This window comes from Protomyctophum bolini, assembly GCF_963924005.1.
Source record: "Protomyctophum bolini genome assembly, chromosome: 17".
NCBI lineage: Eukaryota > Metazoa > Chordata > Actinopteri > Myctophiformes > Myctophidae > Protomyctophum > Protomyctophum bolini.
In genome coordinates this window covers 33,536,603-33,556,841 of record NC_137878.1, presented here as the reverse complement: position 1 = coordinate 33,556,841, position 20,239 = coordinate 33,536,603, and the positions used below count along the sequence as shown (strand labels likewise).

The 20,239-nt window shown below is 40.9% G+C and overlaps 2 protein-coding genes across 2 annotated transcripts; one reads left to right on the top strand and one right to left on the bottom strand.

Annotated features, from left to right (window-relative positions):
- Positions 1 to 3,022: 3,022 nt before the first annotated feature.
- On the top strand, positions 3,023 to 8,334 carry LOC308332183 (uncharacterized protein). Its single transcript, XM_080787885.1, has 3 exons — positions 3,023 to 3,239; positions 3,997 to 4,110; positions 6,717 to 8,334. The coding sequence occupies exons 1-3, from the start codon at positions 3,212 to 3,214 to the stop codon at positions 7,940 to 7,942; spliced, it is 1,368 nt and encodes a 455-aa protein (XP_080644011.1). The 5' UTR covers positions 3,023 to 3,211; the 3' UTR covers positions 7,943 to 8,334.
- A 2,768-nt stretch (positions 8,335 to 11,102) lies between these two features.
- LOC308332188 (stathmin-like) lies at positions 11,103 to 19,025 on the bottom strand. Its single transcript, XM_080787890.1, has 5 exons — positions 18,984 to 19,025; positions 16,316 to 16,369; positions 15,980 to 16,152; positions 13,817 to 14,008; positions 11,103 to 13,180 (listed from the first exon to the last, which is right to left on the bottom strand). The coding sequence occupies exons 2-5, from the start codon at positions 16,332 to 16,334 to the stop codon at positions 13,118 to 13,120; spliced, it is 447 nt and encodes a 148-aa protein (XP_080644016.1). The 5' UTR covers positions 16,335 to 16,369; positions 18,984 to 19,025; the 3' UTR covers positions 11,103 to 13,117.
- Between the last annotated feature and the right edge of the window lie 1,214 nt (positions 19,026 to 20,239).

The following is a 20,239-nucleotide window of genomic DNA, read 5'->3' as shown; positions in this document are numbered from 1 at the left end:
CACACAGTCCAGTTCTGTCCACTTCAAGTCCCTCCACACACATTGGAAAGGTGTCTAGAACAGTGGCTCTCAATTGGGGTTCTCCCTATATGGAAGAACCTACATGGTCCACACTTTAACCACTCGGCTATCAATCCACACAGTCCAGTTCTGTCCACTTCAAGTCCCTCCACATACACTGGAAAGGTGTCTAGAACGGTGGCTCTCAATTGGGGTTCTCGGTCCGGGGACCCCCAGGGGTCCTGTCAGGCATGCCCAAATACAAAATGTTGTGATGTCAGAACAGGCCAGCTAGCTCCATATATGGAGATCAGGACAAGTTGACAAGTTGGACAGTGCCCTGTGTCGAGTCGGTCGGACGGTTGTCCGCACTCACTGTGTGGTTGTGGAATGCGTGTGTCGAATTTGAAGTCGGTGAGGCGAATGGTTCTCAAATTACGTGGTTTACGTGGATTACAGACGTACATATATGTACACGCACGCACGCACGCACGCACGCGCGCACACACACACACACACACACACACACACACACACACACTTCACCTTCACCTATCCCTATCCCACACACACACACACACACACACACACACACTTCACCTTCACCTATCCCGTAACCCCGGAGGGTCGTTGGGGCACCACAGACGATCTGCTGACCAGCTCTCTCCATCCCTCTCTGTCCTCGGCAGCTCTCATTGCCTCGCTGAGTTTCAAGTGTGTCCATTCTCCGATGTTATCTTCCCATCTTTTCTTCTGTCTCCCTCTTCTCCTGCCACCTCATACTGTGCCTTGCAGGATGGTCTTTGCAAGGCCTGAGGATCTGGTGATGTGTCCGTAGTACCACCTCAGTTTCCGCTTTATGACAGTGGTCAGAAGGTCATCATATGGGCCGATGGCACACACACACACACACACACACACACACACACAGAGAAACTTGGTGCAAAGATAGATACATGAGAAAATGTGGCCAAATAGGGCTAAATATTATTTTGGGACAAGAAACGAATCACAGTTTTTTTTAAGCTAACATGAGGATGAAGAATTACGGAAGAGCTTTAATTTAAATTTCTTCTGTGGCAGGACTACTGTCACAGCACCAGCAACAAGCAGGAGCTCAAATGTTCAATGCAGTTCTGCGCTGCCCCCAAGTGACCGTTGAGAAGAATTCAGAGAACAGTACAAAGTAGAGTAGTAATTCTACAAATCCTTACATAGATCTATGCATAGATGCGTATGCACACCTGGACCTGTAAATGAACAACACAAAAACTAAGGCACTGGTGTCAGACTTCTGGTTTACCGGAACGGGGTTCAACTCCCTGCAGTGCCCTACTCAATGTGTTGTATTTACCGGAAAGGATGGGAAACATTAGCAAATTGCGGAGGATGGGAAACATTAGCAAATTGCGGAGTGTTTTAAAATTTTCAATTTCCGGAATTTCGGCCTCCCTCCCCAACCTGTCCTTGTCCAATAGGCAGGTTAGCAGCGAGGAGACAGGGCAAGCTGTCCTTCTTCCCCATAGAGATGCATGTTAAATGACAGTGATTGGATTATTATATATGAATATTACAACCCCTATCACACAGGGAAGTGTATTTATTTAACTAATAATAAAACGATCAGCTTAAATACTAAAATAGACGTGATAGACATGTATAAATAGGCCAAGCATGTAGGTAGGCACTGGCTGTGAATAAGGACAGTTTTTATAAAGTGTGTCATGAATGGCGGGCTCATCTTCAAAGTCCCATTTCTTTCACAACAATTTGGAGCCCTTGCACTGTAAACTGTAAATGCTTGAAGGTCACCCTCACTTACAGCTGACATCACTAAAGTCAATGAGGGTCATGCAAGGGCTCAGGGCTTGAGGGAGGTAATTGAGATTGGGCCTAAGTGCCGTCCGAAACCAAGCAGCCTTGAGTAGAAGTGGCTTATAAAGCCCTCAAGAGCGAGTCCATGCCGATCTAGACTCGATGGCCTTGTGCAGCCCTGCTCTCTGTCCGAATGGAAAACGCGACCTACAAATGTAAGTACCAACACAAATAAATGATAAATAAACTGCTCCTAAACAATCTTCATCTGATGCAGGATAGACAACTTTCCAACTGATCACAAGGGCTCTTTATTTACCCCACAGTGAAAAACTATAAATGAAACCACACAAACAAAACACCTTAACACAATGACTTAACACCATGGATGTATATGAAATGTCCTTTTTGACAGCCTGTAATTCCTTTTAAATGTCCATATTAATGAAATCCACATGTCACACAAACATATACACGATAATGCAATATAACTGTACAAACAAAATAACAGGTAATACAATGGCATGATGGTGGTAACCATTTTCCTGTTTCTGCACAAGGAGGGCGAGTGCATTATAACAGTTTTTTATACCCAGTGAGATGCTCAAACGTCTAAAATATTGCTATCACATCAGTGACATGGATAGCATAGAATGGCGTAGAATGATAAAAATCATCATTAGAATTTGCCACCAGAATCATACCTATCAACCCGTTCCTCCCCAGCTAAAAGAAAATACATAAACAAACAAAACAAAACAAATATGAATGAACAAAACAGTGATGCATATACAGTAGGACTACTACGCTACCGTAGTCCGTAGGTTCACAACAACCTGTTTGAAAGCTGCTACCATATAGGCTAGTAGCTGTCAAACAGGTTGTACTTATAGTTGTGAGTGAACTTGTGCCCTATACTTCTAACTGGGTAAACTTTATTTCAGTGATGTAGGCCTACGCCTTCTCCAGCAGGTGGCGGAAGGCAACAGTTTTAATAAACAGAGTAAAAAACATGCCTGGGTTGTTTTATTGAGCATGCGCGAAATTCACGGGGACCCGGAAATCTGTTTTGCTTGCGTTCTTAATTTTGTTCTTCAGAGACCACGATGAAAGATGTCGATTAATTAAACTACATGACATGTGTCAAATAGAATAGAATCTCTCAGGTCGTCGGTAAATGAACAACTGATGTCGGTAGGAGAGGAGATATTGTGCGTTTTGGAGAGAAAAAACTAAGTGATTTGTCGCAGCTGAAGCTTGCCAGCGAGCGGCTGGACTCAGTGGACTGCAGCTGCAGAGCTGATCTGTGAGCTGAGCTGAGCTCTTCCAGAGAGAGAAAGAGAGAGAGAGACTACAAACACTACTGGAGCCACATATCACAATAATCTTCACACTGATGGACGTCAAACTACTACACACAGCAGGTTGTTTAAAACACTGTCAACCACATGTTAATTAATTGTTTGTATTTACATGGCATACAGATACAACACGTCATAACAATGAGACAAACACCAGACTGACTGTCTTATAATGCATAATAAACTAGAAAAAGTGCCGATCTGGGCACAGGTCCCCACCAGGAGGTACTGTGTGTGTGTGTGTGTGTGTGTGTGTGTGTGTGTGTGTGTGTGTGAGAGAGAGAGAGAGCGAGATAGAGAGAGATTTTGAAACATGACTAATGACAAACTCTCATATCTGCTGGGCGAAGTACAACAATGTGCAAACACAGGAGCAAGATTTGTGAGCTGCTGTGATAGAAGGATATCAAATGGAACACAGCCACCCTAAAGACTAATCATTGTGTGTATTCCTGAATCGGGTGATCTCTGTACATAGACATTGTTTTATTGGAGATATTGACTTCCAAGTGTACGTACAGTTTTGATTGTAAGCCTATTGTTCCACTTTTTGCTTTGGCAATGCAAACGTATGTCTTCTCATGCCAATAAAGCCCTTTGAATTGAAATTGTGAGTGAGATAGAAGGAAACACAGTGATGTCGTTAGGTTTTCAATGAAGTGAGTCCACTACATTATTTTGATTAAATCTCAGTTAATATTGCACTTAAGGTCACAAATAATGCGTCTAGACTTGAGGGTCAAGCATCATAATCAAACTATTCTTAAAGTGCTCACATGTAGGCTACTAATACTAATGTATACCTCCTCTCTCCTCCTAGACCTCCAACTCCTCCCTGTGTATAAGGAGGAGGTGTCCCCTGAACAGCAGGAGGAGAGCCACAGTCTGGTCCAGAAGGAACCAGAGTCTCCTTTTTTGGCAGGAAGGCATCAAGGTATGTTACATTCTGAAGACAAAGGGGTTGGTAATCAAGTCGATCGTTTATTACGTGTAGATTTATTTTTCTTTTAATGGAATTTTTAGTACCACTGATAAAAGTAATAAACAACTCATCCTTGTGGTTCAGTGGTTGGCCCACGGTTATCGCCATCAGCTTTGCATTGCTGGATAGACCACTAGAATAATTAATGAAAAGTTAAAGAAGCAAAACATTGCCGCTATAGAGCGCAGCAGTCCCGCCCCCTTTCAGAAAAGCGAGTGGCCCAGGAAATGAAACCCCAATGCATTTTTCCATCGGCACTTCGAATATAATTTATTTAAAGACGGTTACGCCGCGGACAAAGCCAATTCGGATCATGACAAATCATGACAATGAACACAATGTTTTGGGACGATCAAATCATTAGAAAGAAGAAAATAAAGGCAGGAGACAACACTATTTGTTTTGTTTTTCGTCTTATAAATTATTTGATCGTCCCAAAACATTGTGTTCATTGTCATGATTTGTCATGATCCGAATTGGCTTTGTCCGCGGCGTAACCGTCTTTAAATAAATTATATTCGAAGTGCCGATGGAAAAATGCATTGGAGTTTCATTTCCTGGGCCACTCGCTTTTCTGAAAGGGGGCGGGACTGCTGCGCTCTATTGAATAGAATATTTAAGGGACCAAGAAGGTAACTTTGGTCACTTGTTTTTGTGGGTTTTTTTTCTTCTCCTTCCGCCAAAAATAGCTGTTCTGGCTGAACCATGCAGTCGGTTTTCGCGAAACGTGGTAATCTGGTAGAGGCCATGCCAAGTGGTGACTATGCGAAGCCCATGACGATTGGCCAAATAGTGGTGCTATAGCACTCAATTGAAAATGCTAACTTTGAACGTGCATAGCTCATGATCTGTTTAACGGTTGGCAATGACACTTTGATACACATATGTGTCTCATGCCGAACAACTTTCGTGTTCTGACTTTTGACCTCTGACCTTTAGATCACCCACCATTTTGAATTATATGAAAAACAGTTCAAATGTATCTCCTCCCGGGATCTTTGATCAAAATGCACGAAAACTACGTGCATAGTACATTTATTTTAAGTGAAAAATGAAGTTTTTATGAGCCAATGAAAATTGCTGGTGGTTTGTGAAGATTCTTCTTCTGCCTCTAATGCATACATGCAGCGTCATTTGCTTATGCCACTTTACAGTATGGCAGAGGGTCATGCCAAATAGCACTGAAACCAGTCTTACTGCAATAGGCCAAAGGGTGGTGCTATAGCAATTCTTTTTAAATGAAACCTTTGAACAGTCATAACTCATGCCTCATTTGGCGAAAATTCACTTTGACAAGTAATCTTCGCCCTCAGATTTTCCGCCATTTTGAAAAATGCTTATACCTGGTTTTCTGCCTGTTTTTTTGAGCAATTTGCGTGAAACGTTCTACACACAATGTATGAACCATTATCTGAAATCAAAGTTGAAGAGAAGTTTGTACGTGGATAGTGACATGCCCAAAACAAGGAGGACACATACTTGTTACCAACTTGTTACCAGCATGATGTTACTGTTAAGAATGCATCAACTGACTGTGTTCAGATAGCTCAGTTGGTTGAGCTCTCACCTTCGGACCACAAGGTCGTGTGTTCAAATCCGGGTACCTATAACTCAGCCCGTGAGTCTTATTTGTGCATATTGTTCTTGTTGCGTATTGTCTTCTTTCTTGGTCCAGCCTTATCGCTGCTTGCAGATATATTTGAATTTAGAACAATACTGGAGACTATGCAAGGTTGGTTTGATTTCAAAGTAGTTATTGTTCGACCCTAAGTAATTGTGAATTAAACTTTTTACGGTGGATTAAATATGATAGATGTGTAAATATCTGTGACGTCAATGGCAAAACATGGTAAATATATAGATATTTTATGTCATGAGTACGGTACATCCACACCGAACGCACATTTTGCTCGTCGATAAAGCATCAACCTTTTATGAATGAGGCATCACCAAATGAGTAGTTTGATGTGAAATTTTCTCCATGCATTTTCCTGATCATTTATTAGTCATGCTCCTGGCTCATTTTAAGCTTGGAAATATATTGCAGATTATTCTGTCATAAGATAATACTGCCAGGGAAAGGGAAACATTTTTAGCCAGTCTTTTAGTATTTAAAAAAAAGAATTGGTAGCAAGTAGTAAATTAGCCAGGTAATGCATATCTTGCATATCATAATAACTTAAGAATAAAACTTTCACTAAGCTTAAAATATGCTCAATTGACTGATGTATGATAAATAGGCCTATACGTACGGTATTCCATAGTTTTACATAATAAAATACATACATTTGGCGTTAATCATCGATCATGATGACCAGCACCTGGGTGCATACAGGCTGCATGGCACGGAATTAATAGAGCAAAGGATGGAGGCTGCAATGCACGTTTTAGTATGAGTACTGTGGTGAGTGTGAGAGAGACAGAGAGAGAGAGAACATCCAAACTCAATTCTGTCTCAAAATTACACCAAATTGAGACTCTGCGTTCCGTGGAAAAGACAACATAGTTTATTGTTCATCTGATTAGTGACTTGAACTATCACGTTATTTGTCTCCTAGACGTCCTGCACTTCCCTGGGTGTAGAGAGGAGTTTCCCCCTGAACAGGAGGAAAGGGGCACCAGTATGGTCCATGAGGAACCAGAGCCTCCACAGATTAAAGAGGAAGAGGAAGAAATAGTAATTGAAGCACCAGAGGATGATGAGACAATATTGCTAACAGTGAAAATTGAAGACGAAGTTGATGAAAACAATGTGTCAGACACTCCTGCCAGCACATCAGCTGAACACACTGAAACACAAGCTGATGCAGACGACTGTGAAACATCACAACCAACTAGTGATGCCCAGCTCCCCTCTTCACACTGTTCTGAATCTGACACTGAAGACAGTGATGAGTGGGAGCAAACCAGGGAATCTCAGTCAGTCACACCGAAATCACACAAGACACCAAATGTGGAAGGACAAAGATTGTCTTTGAGCAGCAAGATGTTCCAGGACATGAAATCCTCAAAAGAATGTCCATCCACGAGGACCCATTCACAGGGGAAACCCTTTAGTTGTACAGTTTGTGGTAACAGCTTTAGTGAAAAAAGTATTCTGAAGAAACACATGATGATTCATACAGGGGAAAAGCCCTTTACATGTACGGTTTGTGGCAAAAGCTTCAGGCTTAAGGGAAACCTGAAGATACACATAAGATCTCATGAAGGAGAAAAGCCCTTCAGTTGTACAGTTTGTGGCAACAGCTTTAGTCTAAATGAAACTCTGAAGCAGCATATGAGGACTCATACAGGAGAAAAGCCCTTTAGCTGTACAGTTTGCGGTCTCAGTTTTAGTCTGAATAGAAATCTAAAGCAGCACATGAGGACTCATACAAGGGAAAAACCCTTTAGTTGTACAGTTTGCGGTACCAGCTTTAGTGGAACAAGTAATCTGAAGAAACACATGATGATTCATACTGGAGAAAAGCCTTTTACATGTACAGTTTGTGGCAACAGCTTTAGTCTTAAGGGAAACCTGAAGATACACATGAGATCTCATGAAGGAGAAAAGCCCTTCAGCTGTCCATTTTGTCGCAAAGGCTTTAGTCAAACTAGTAATCTGAAGAAGCACATGAGGGTTCACACTGGGGAAAAACCCTTTAGCTGTACCGTTTGTGGCAAAAGCTTTGTTGTAAACGAAGGTCTGAAAAATCACATGAGAAACATGCATTCTAATAATACAGCTGTCAACGCTGAGGAAGGCCCCTCAAGACAAAACACGTTGTCCGTCAGAGGTAAATAAAAGTTGATGCAAGATGACAAAGCATCTACTATTAATCAGGCATTTACCAAGGTAAAACAAATTGCTATGTAATGTATATGTGAGAAACCAGCACAAGTGAGAAAAACAGAACGGGGGCACCCGTTTTTCCGTCCTGACGTCACTCTCTCATCCCCTGGTTCACAGATTTCGTTCTCTATGATAATAACATGGGATCATCTTAAAATTGTCTCATAAGAATTGTGGTCCAAAAATATACAAACTGTCTCTGTGATATTGTCGGGGAGGTGGCTCTGTATTGTTTACGACAGTCTCAGCTGTAACATTAGTGTTTTCTGATGAGTGAAAAGTGATCATCAACCTTCACGGGAGGCAGACCTTTTTCCGACATACAAATAGCTGACGGCTATTTGTCGGCTATTTGTATGTCGTAAAAAAGACCTGAACCCGTTGGGGAAAGAAACAACAAAAAAAAACAACAATAAGTTTGAATCAAATCAAGAAGGGTTTATTTGTAACTCATACAGGTACAAGCAGTGAAGTATTTGTGTGGCATTTCTGCAAGACTGTGAAACAACACTAATGCATAGCCACAATATATAGACTGTAATGCACCGCAATCTGAAGACTTGTCTTCAGGGGGTGCAGGTCTTGTTTGTTTGTTTTTGCTTGTACCTGTATGAGTTACAAATAAACCCTTCTTGATTTGATTCAAACTTATTTTTTATTCTTTTTGTTTCTTTCCCCAACTCATAGACAAGCAAGCAACACTGTCCTCTACAAGTGTATAAGTTTCCATTATGGCCAGTTGAGAATCAACATTGTATTTCACAGGAGTAGCAGTAGTAGGGGTCCTCAGAATACTGGCCTGGCCGACAAATCTTTGTCATATAGGACATGTTAATCAATTCAAGCTTCATTCCAAATGGCAAAAAGATATAACCAGTATTTCACACAACACAACAGTAGAGGGAGACAGAGACCGTTAGAAACTGCACCAACACATACATGACAACTATATGAGGCAGTCTAGATCAGGGGCTAGATCGGTAGAATTATAAATTAAATACAAAAAAACCTACCTATTCCATTTATCCCCCTCTATTTCCCATTCCAAGTGCATTTGTCTTATATTGAATGCCAGTGCCGCTATTCTAAAGCATCCTCAGGTACATATTTAAACTATTTTCACGTGGGTAGATCTTGTTGGAGCTGGTCATTTTTTAAGTAGCTCAGTAGCTCAGTAGTCAAAAATCACACACGTGTGAACTGAGTGGTGCAATTCCCCCCCCCCCCCCCCCCCCCTCTCTCTCTCTCTCTCTCTCTCTCTCTCTCTCATTACACAGCACTACCCCTCCCTCTGTTTCTGCCGCCCCCTACTGGTATAAATCAGTAACATACTCAGGCTCATACACACAGGTGTACACACAGGTAGGTACATGGACATTGCTGATTGTAGGAGTGGTTGCACCACTCAAAAAAAAAAAGGGTGGGCACCCCTGGTCTAGATGGAACGGGGTTCACGAACATAGGGTGGATTTTTTTAAAGTCACCTGTTTTTTTGTAATCCTTGAAGGGTCTATTTTAAGATTCTGCCAGGTAACAAGAAAAAAGTAATGTCCCAAGAGGTTTATTTTGAACCCTTTCTTACACATACCCTACCTAAATATGCAAATGAAGAGCAGCATAACTATTGACATAAACAACCTACAGGGACAAATTAACACATGTTTCCATACAATTAGGACCCAAGGAATAAAAAAAAAAAGGTTATGAAGATTCAAGCACATCTTGACTATTTCGGCTCAAAAACTGCACAAAAATAGCTGAACATGTTCGGATCTATGTTTACAATTTTTTTTGGTGGATTTTTATGTTCCAACAGTTATTTTCTGAATCCTTGAAGGGTGTATTTTAAGATTCTGCCAGGTAACCGGCAAGAAAAATGTCCCATGAGGTTCATTTTTCTTTTATTAAGATATCTTTTTTGCGGCTTACGCCTTTTATTGGTTTTTTGAAGGGACAGACAGTAGGCTGACAGGAAACGGGAGAGAGATGGGGGATGACATGCAGTAAAGGCCAGGTCGGACTCGGGAGTCGAACCCGCGGCACACTGCGACTGGATTACCAGAAATCCGAAAATGGAAATAATGAAGAAAACAACCTTGAAATAAACAACCTACAGGGACAAATTAACACGTTTCGATACAATTAGGATCCAATGAATACATATAAATGGTTATTAAGATTCAAGCACATCTTGACTATAACAGGACAAAAACTGCCAAAAGATTAGCTGAAAACCTTCAGATCACATCTATACTTCCCTTTTCAGTAACGTTTTGAGGTGGATTTGTTCGCCTGTTACCTGACAGAATCTTAAAATACACCCTTCAAGGATTAAGAAAAAACAGGTGGCGTTAAATCCACCCTATGCGCGTGAACCCCCGTTCCATCTAGACTAGAGGGGCTGAAAACAAAGGTCAGTGGCAGGTCCAGAAATGCTTTACCTCAGGATGCATTAGTACAGTGAAATTAAATTTGTAGTCTGTCAATCCTTTTCTTTTCCTTTAAAAGTTTTGTATTTTTGTGCTCATATGTGCATGTACCGGTATATTGTTTGTTTTGAACTTTGATCTTATTTGAATATTAATTTATTACATGTTTAGTTTATATGGTAAAAAAGAAAAAACTGAAATAGTGTTGATCATGAACAAATCTGTAATTTCTATTTGAAAAGCACATTAAGAAGTCAAAATGGTCAGCATTTTTACAGCTTGGCAAAGCCGTCAATGACACTGGAACTTTCTCCCCATTGGTAAAAGGTCAACCAGTGGCTAGACTGTCCACAATGTGCTCCCATAATCTAAGGGGCGGAGTGGCGCTGTCATTTTGCATTATGGGAGAAAAAATAATGCATGTTGTCCATTTTGGTAGTCAAGCTTAAATTTACATTTGATGTCAGTCAGAATGTTCTACAATCTACGTTCATAACGTCGAACTTTTAGATTGGCTTTCTTGTTAATCACAAGACGAGGCGTAGCAAGTCTGAAAGTTTTGACAGGGAAAAGGTCAAGCAACAGCAGGGCTTTAGGATAGTGCAGTGGTCTGAAACATTGCAGTATTCAGACGACCAGGCCTGTAGTACCCAATTCAGAATAAATAAAAAGCAGCCAAAATAGTCATGCGTTCACATTTTTTTATTTATTTGTTTTAGTACAACAGTTCAAGTCAATATCTATCCAGATGCCGAAGTGTATTGCTCTTTTGCATTCCATGTGTAGAGAGTGATGTCATACCAAGATGGCGTCCCAATTTACATTGTCGGCAAAGTTAATTCACGGCTAAACAGCAATAAGTCATGTGCTTAGAAACAACCCCCTCTTTTTCTTTTACAAAAAGCAAAAAGGTCAGCGGCACAAACATGAAAACTTTGCTTAAGGCCAATTTTTAAACGACCCAACACTAACGCATTTTATATAGAAAACAAAAGTGTTAACGTGCATCACATTTTATTCCAGTTGAAGACAAATTTGTGCAAAACAAAATCAATACGAATTTGGAAAAGTAAACAAATTTTACAAGTCCTATGAAGCATAAACTAGCCTTTAAGGTAGCAAATAGGAGCAGATTTTAAGTCGCAAAAAGCTGCACGATACACCTGCCATCTACAAAAACAACCAACAGCCCTGTTAAGTACTTCAAAAGTGTTTAGAATCGACAACTGTGCATGAAGTCCAATTCATACTCTCACACTACAGTGTCAGTGTTGAAAATAGCTGACCTACAAGCTCAAACGCTGCTCGCATACATTTGATTTCAATTGTTTGTAAGATTTCAGCAAAAGCCCCCCTTGTCCTCAAGGTTAAAGAGAGTGAAAGCCTGACGTGCACAAGCCTTCTTATCTTCAGATGCAATGAGGGACTTGCAGTAGTGCATTACATCCTATTCAAGAGCACTCATCACATGTGCCAAGCCTCAACATTCGTGAGCTTGTAGGTCGACTATTTTTTGACTCGCGTCATGCAACAAAGCATAAATTAGGCTCAACTGTAGTCTTGCGTTTTCACAATATGCAACAAAGCATAAATTAGGCTCAACTGTAGTCTTGCGTTTTCACAGTATGTGACTGCACTTCCTATATTGGGTCTACCAATTATTTTCCGTGTTGGCATCATGGAAATTAAAACATTTAAATTATGTCAGATGCTGTCAAAATAAGCCAAACATGTCATTGTAAAGATCTAATAATTACACCATTAAAATGTATGCATCCGACTAACAAATGGAAGTAAATGTTGTGTCTGAAACTTCATGCCATTTACAAAAGCAAAACCTTTCCTCAGTTTTGTTCGATTGGCTGGGCAGACAGTTTTGAACCGGGAAACATGTGAAGGTGGTCACATTGTCTTCTCAGTTTAAACCTGCTGCCAAGTCAAACAAAGCTATAAGGGAGAACAGGTAACTCACTTTCTGATAAACTGGGGACTACAGTGTATGCACAGAGCTGAATAAAATCTAATCCATTTGAAGACGTTTAACAAAGCCACTAGTTCAAAGACCTCATACATTGAAAACTGTGCTACTTCAATAAGTGCCAAGGACAGGTGGATCACAAGGAATTTTTTTTAACCAAAGTGCACTATGGAATAGATAGGATATAAATGACTTATGCATAATAACATGCATTTCCCAGAACGGGATAATAACACCAATTTCCTCAAAAGGGGCATAAGCTGCAAAATGACAAGCTACACATCTGTATGAAAATGATTAGACCAGTGGTTCTCAAAGTTGGATTCTAGGCACCCTCAGGGCTCCTTGACAAGGTAGTGAGGTCTGCAACTATAGAGTGTACAAATGGAAGCGGATTGACCCGAAGGTCCATTTGGTTCCATTTGTACGCTCCGAGTTATCAGTGTTCCTCGTTTGAGAACTACTGGATTAGACGCAAACGAAGGGCAGCAGGGGTAATAGTTTTCACCATGTAGAAACTAGCGCCAAGTACACAAGAGAGTTGCAGAGAGGGAGATTACAGAAGGATTTCACAAAGTGGGACCTCAGTATTTTGTTCTCAACTTGCTTCAAAAAGGTGGGTAGTGGTGAATACAACAAAAATACTGGCCATAGAACGAAAAATAAATCAATCTTTGGATACGTAAAAAACCCTATACAACAATCCCCCCTTTTTACACATCAGTCTTCTGAGGTGCCCTCTTTGGTTTCCTTGTTCTTTCGCACCTCTTCCAGTTTCTTGTCCTAAAGACAAAAAAGGTAAATGATTCAGAACATGAGTGGAATAATCCTGATGATTTTGATAAACAAAAACAGACAAGAGTAATTCATACTCAATCAAACCAACTATCCAATCACCATAGCTCTTTGTTATAGTTATGGGGTAGACTGTCATCCACTTGAGTTAGCTTGGTTTTAATTCATGCTCTACCGTACAACCCATATCATAGTAATCAACACCACATTGTGAGCTTTTAGACGGAATTTGACAGAGCAAATCAGGATTTAGAATGGCATGTTGCCAGCTGAATGTTCAATCCTCAGCAAGCAACAGTTAAATCACTTAAGCCCTAGTTTCACATAACAATACCCAAAATGCTCTTTGCATAAGTAGTCCCAGGATTTTAGCAGGTGACATACCATTTGCTTTTACAGCTAATTTTCCCATAGCCTTGATAGGCTTTGCAGCAGATTTGAACTGACACAAGCGGTGACCATGTTAATCTGTTGCAAAGCCAAACAAACAGGATATAGGCATGGGACTACAGTTGTGCACACAGCCGATAAACAAGCTCACATCGTGTCAGGAAAAGTGAGCTCGTAGAAACGCATCTAAAATGTGGACGCCTGGTGTGAAGTGGTTAAACTATATCATGCTACCTTCTCCTTGAACTTCTCGTTCATGGCTTCCATGATGGCTGTACGGTTCTCCTTGTTGGCCTCCATCTTCTGGTTGAGCTTCTCCTCTGCAGTCTTGCTGAAGTTGTTGTTCTCCTCCATGGCTTTCTGAAGGACCTCCTTCTCATGCTCACGTTTCGCTGCCAACTGCTTCAGAACCTCCGCCTCATGGCACTAAATAAAATCAATAAAATTACTATAAATAAAATCATGTCTGACACAGAAGCAGAAGCTACTAAACAGGACTTGCCAGGAAACAAATTATATATTCATCTGAAGTTTGTCAGCTGTGGTGCATTCCCTTTAAGTTGTGTAATATGTTAAAATTAGTGTCAGATAGCTTTGAAACAGAAAATATATTTTCAAGTGAGAATACCAGTTTCCTCCTACCATGAAAGAACAAACTAGTAAAATGAAAGCGGTTCTCGGGTCAAATTTGCAACAGACCTGAAAATGTCTTCTTTATTAAAACACGTAGTCTGCCAGAAACAGTAGGGTTAAATTAGTACCATACCGCGCCAAACCAGGAATTCTCGTTTTTAAGCGCTTGTATTCTTTAATCCATGTTGTAATCCGATCGCATCGTTAGCTACTATTGCTAACCCAACAACATCAAGTGACAGTGGCCATTTTGAAGATGCGCACGCATCCACTTCAATTCTAAGCCAATTCTAAGCCACTAGTAGTGGCGCCATTGCCATTAGCGTCCAAGATTGCAACAAACCAGACGTGGGTCATACTAATGGACTCTGATCCTGTGACACCCAAGTGCCTCCAATTTTGTCCACCAGGTGGCACTCATTGCATTAAAGAGATTACGTTGCTGTACTATTCAGTAGCAAAATTAGCATCAGAATATAGAACTCCTTTAATAACTCCTACAGAACTATATTGTAGTGTCATACAGAAACCTCTTGTCTCCATATTTAAACTTTGGTTTTTTTTGGTCATACTAGTCACTAGTGTCACACAGTAGCAATAACAGATAAGACCAACACGTTACAATGTCATTCGTTCTCAGCTTGTTGAACCACTTTGGCCCTTTTTGGAATTTGAGTCCTGAAAAGTACAGTTCTGGACATTTCACCAGACAATGTATAATGTATAATTGTGAGGATTCTGTCTGGCCTGATGGAATTCTGCCCGACGGCTGAAACAGGTTACATTTGTAAGGGTTTACTGATCACTTAAAAACAAACATTTATGTCCATCTGACATTTTTGTATTGCACTTTAGTTACAAAACATTTTGCACATCATTTCAATTACAGAATATATAAATATATTAATTTTTATTGCACTTGATGCTTTGGCAATATTGTAATTTTTACATTCATGCCCATTTGAATTGAAATACAGTAATCGGCCATTTTAGACACTTCTCCAAATGCATGTTAATGCACATTTTACAGTCTCATTTCATAAATTGTTGGCAGCAACAGTGCATTATCGACTGTAGACATGGTCAACATGATCTGCTGCAGTTTAAACAGACTTTGAACGTGGCATGGTTGTTGGTGCCTGCCAGGTGAACGTGGCATGGTTATTAATTATAATTAATACAGGGAACAGCAGTTCTGTGGCCGATAATGACACTGAGAATGGCCAGAACTGGTTTGAGTTGACAGTAGAGGCAACAGTAACTGAAATATCACTCAAGTTGAACCTTGAGGCAGATGGAACGCCACACTGGGTGTCACTTGTCAGCCAACAGGCTCACCTAAATTGGACAATGGAAGATTTGACCGATGCAGTCAGTCAACTGGCCTCGTTTTGACATCTTTAAATCAACAATGAGGATTCGATTGGGGCCCCCAAAGAAAATAATCAACTTGTGTAAGGGATCTTGGTCTCAATGTATTTTACTGTATAATAAAAGTTACAAAAAGAACCTGACAGAGTTGGTGACGATAAACATTTGAAATTAACCCATTTTGGGCGGGAACCCCTGTTGGTGTTAGCATTACGTTATGCTTTAGCTATTGAAAAATAGCAGACCTACAAGCTCATAGCGCGCCACAGAGTGGCGCGCTATGAGCTTGTAGGTCTGCCATTTTTGAAAAATCTATTTCGACGTCAGGCCTAAATGGGTTAAGATTCACTGAAATATGACAGTTCAATTAGTAGACATTTTGATGAGTCTTACCTTACGTCTCTCCTCGGCAGCCTCTAGTTTCTTCTGGATCTCATCCAGCGTGACGTCCTTCTTCTTGGGGGGGGACAGGGGGAACTCTCCTTTGCCATCGGATACTGGAGCCCCCAGAATCACCTCAAAAGCCTGGCCGGAGGCCCGCTTGTCCAGCTCCTTCACCACGATTTCTGCCAAGCAGGGAAAAAACACAATAATGAGGCATTTATTGGCAAGTCATACTGCCCCCCACACATATTAGGACAATATCAGTCACCAGAAAATTTGATGAATCCATCATGGTTAACTTAAAATAGAGTTTGAGTAATTATTCCCAAAACAGTAATAACTTACCTTCAGCCATCTTTGCCATATTTACTGTGGATTTTGGATAGTGGGTTAATGTACCTAAAGCAAAAAAAACAAAAACACAAATCACACATTTGTATAGTGTATAAAATGCAGCCCAATAAAACTGACAGAATGAATGTTCATTAAAAACTGAAGAACATGCACTCAAAGAAATGATTGGGATCAGCTACTGCTAGTAGCCTACAGACCAACAGTGACTTCTAGTGGACACTTAGTCCCCTTTTTCCATGGAAGAATGTGATGGGAACTATACACAGAAATAAATTTAACACACAATTTACATTGTAAACCTGTGTGATGTAACAATAAAGCCGATTCTAACACCACCGTTCCCATGGAGGTACTAGATTACAGCCAGCTGAAAATAAAGGTACAACACCACCATCTGTCAGCAGTTTTGAGCACTGCAAGTAACCACCGCCCATCCATCCACAGTTCCACACAACACAGAATGCCTTCCTTGGCATTCATAAAACACCTGACCGCATGGCACATTGATCGGGTTGCATCCGTTTCACTTTGTTAGAGCAGTGACATTTAGCTCAGGCTCACAGCAATTAAAGCAATTCACCCGAGGTGTAAAGGGAGAAAAGAGCCTTTCAAAAAGGACTGCAGTCACACGATCCATAAATTAAATCTATTCAAATCCAAGCACTTGAAACAAAGGCTGGTGCCACGTTGTAGCCAGGTCTCGGCCTGTCTTGAGTTCAGGTTTTAACAACACTGAAATAAGCATATCTTCAAATATTCAGATTTCCACATATGAAACATAATTCTAAAGCTTATACATTCTGTAAAGAAAAGGACCAGGGCCCGCCATGCACTGCAGCATGGCAGGCCATGCAGTCACACGTTTTGTTGATGAATCCCAAAGAAGATATATCAAATACAAAGAGAGCAAGTCAAGACACCTGTTCCTTGCACAATGTGTCAGCTGCAGAATAATTTGGAGAAAAACAAATCTTGACTACAATCAAGCTTGCCAACACAGTTGGCAGAAAGAATGCCCAAGACATTCATTCCATTCTGGTTGTCAACATCACCGCCAGAAACAGAACACAATACGACTGTTGCCTGACAAAACCAGTTTCCATTTATAAATGAAATTAAAAATCCAAATTGGATAATCCAGTCCAGTTGTTAACAGCCAGCATTGCCAAGCAATAGGAATACAACAATGTATACCCATAGGCCGAATACCAAACAACTCGCCCCTTTTCCAACTCACCCCCGCGAAATGTTTTAATGTAGTAAACAGTTAATTTGGTATTTCCCTCCCTGAAATTATCTTATCTGAAATTATCTTATTAAACCCATTTCTTCCATGTAGCCAAAGCCAATGTTTTGTAATGGCATCATCATGCCATTATGCCCGTGGATATAGGCTGCAGTTATTAACATAAATATGATAATACCTTTTATACAATCACATGAATTATGTTTGTTATTTACAGCTAGGTAGAGTAGTGGGGCGAGATGGAAAAGGGGTGACCATACCAGTTACCCCTAGGCCTATACTTTCATGACCAGTCCCCAGGGTATATAGCCCCCCACGCCTTATTTTTGCTGAAAATAACTGATCTACAATACAAGCTCACAACATGTCTGTTGCCACATTGTGAGCCATGCTCACCAAATGTTAAGGGATGCTGGCAGCTCAAGTGGTACTTTTGCAGATTATTATTATTATGACATTTTAATGCATGTAATAATTACGTTCTGTTCCAATGCCCAATTTCACAATACCAACGGTAAACGCCACAATATCAATTTAATGAGTTACTTAGCTAAATTTAAAAGAAAAAATCTCAAAGGTAGCTTCTAAATGTCACAATGAGGGTATTGATGGCCATGTGCAGTTATTCGACAGAACGATCGTCGATAATAAAACAAAGGCTCATTTGATGACAGACCGCGTGTGTGCGCGTCCGCGTGCACGAGACAGCAGCTGCAAACAAAGAAAACGAGAGACAGCTCCGCCCGTTCACAGCAAGCAGCACAATGTGCGTGCATTTCCCCACAGGAACTGAAATCTAACGCTTTGGGATCGTCGAGCTTGGAGATCGGCTTATTTGTCTGCAATACATTAGTTATGATTATGAAAACGCATTTAGATTATTTAAGGCTCTCATCTTGCACACGCAGAGATGTAGATTGTCGTCCGCGATCGATAGACGTATGACTGTGGTTCATAAAGAGAATCAAATGTGATTAATTAAAGTGACATAATGACAGCTGTAATTAGTATTCCATCCTTGTCGAGCCACCGACGTTTGACGACGGTGCCTGGTGCCAGTTTGGACCAACAACACACACGCGAGCAGTAAGCACACAGAACACAGTCACACTCACACACACATAGAAAACAAAGCATTTCTCTTGTTGAGGACCAACGTCTGTCTGTACTTGCGGTGGGCACATTTTGCCTTCGCCTCAGATGACACTCGCACACACAATTAACAATCATTGCAGTCATATTAAACAGGATGCATTTTTGCAACGTTCCGTTTCGACTCTTTCGTCCCTTCATAATGAAAAACAATGCGTTTTAACGGTACGATACGTCCATTAAACGTGATGTTATCTCATTAAATCTAATAGTATTTTAACAAAAGCGAAATAAAACAATTGTCTTGCGAGTCACACCCACCTTGTAGCGCTGTGCCGTACAGTCTGCTCTCACTGAATGTTGCCCGCGAATCTCCGCTTGAGCCCGAGAGGCGCGCGTGCATAAAAGGACCTAACGCCTGTGTCGTCACGTCCCCTGGCTGCCCTCTCATTGGCTGGCAGCATCAGTAGCTGCCGTTTCATTGGCTGGAACATCCCATCCTGCCCGCACTGACCTCAGGGTAATGTAGTTTTATTTAGACTACCGTTAGACGGTTTGGAGTAGGCTACAAATTACATCATCAAAAGTAGGCTACATCATCAAATATCAAATATGATGTAGTACATTTCGGGTACAGTCAGTACTGTAACAGACCTAGAGAAGGCTAAACCTTTATTCTGAAGTGCCTGGCCGGAAGCAGAAGCCAGCTCTTTCCGGCTGTCACAAGAGAGGGCTATTTAAGGCCAGCAGAGGAATTGTTCTGCATGCATGGGGAATCGCATGACAAACGAGTTAAAGTCATGTTTGGTGCGATCCCCATGGGGACATGTAACTTTGAGAGAACACAGGAATGGACCTTGAGAGAGACAAGCTGTTTAGAACTCGATGATTTAGTGCCTAGCTGGAAGGGGGGAAAAGGTATTATTGTTTTTGATGTTTTCTTGTTATTGTTCACTGAATGTTTGTTTGGAGTTTCATTGTTTCCTGATCTGTCTAATGTGGATTATGATGGTTTATGGTTCAGGATGCATATTTTGTAATAATTATCAGAAATGTAGACATGTACAGTATGGGGAATGTGCAATGCATGAATGTGATTTACTTTTATATATGAAACTACTGATATATGATGGACTGATATGTGACGTTTTTGATGCAATGTTGATTGACCTTGATGTATGTGTTGTATGTTTTCAAGTTGATTTATTACAATAAAATGGGGAAAATCATCAGTCGAGGTAGAACTCCTTATTGCCAGCTGGGCCCGCTACAAGTAGTACTCAGTAGTGTATATTTTAGACCAGGCCCATTGCAAGTTACTGTAGTCTGTCCTCTGACCTGTACCCTGAGCCATCCATCCCACCCTGACAAAATGAGCAGGGGTTAAAATGAATTGTAGATGTACGGCCAAGCAGTAGCCTGCCTGACGAGGGACTTGCAGGAGAATTAAGTCACCTCACTTGCTGTGTTATGTTGACTCCTGCTAGGTTGACAGTGATTTGACACACACAGGCAGGTGCTCGTGCTCATCATAAATACTTGAGTAGCTGGGTGGTCAGAACTCCATTTGTTGTCTT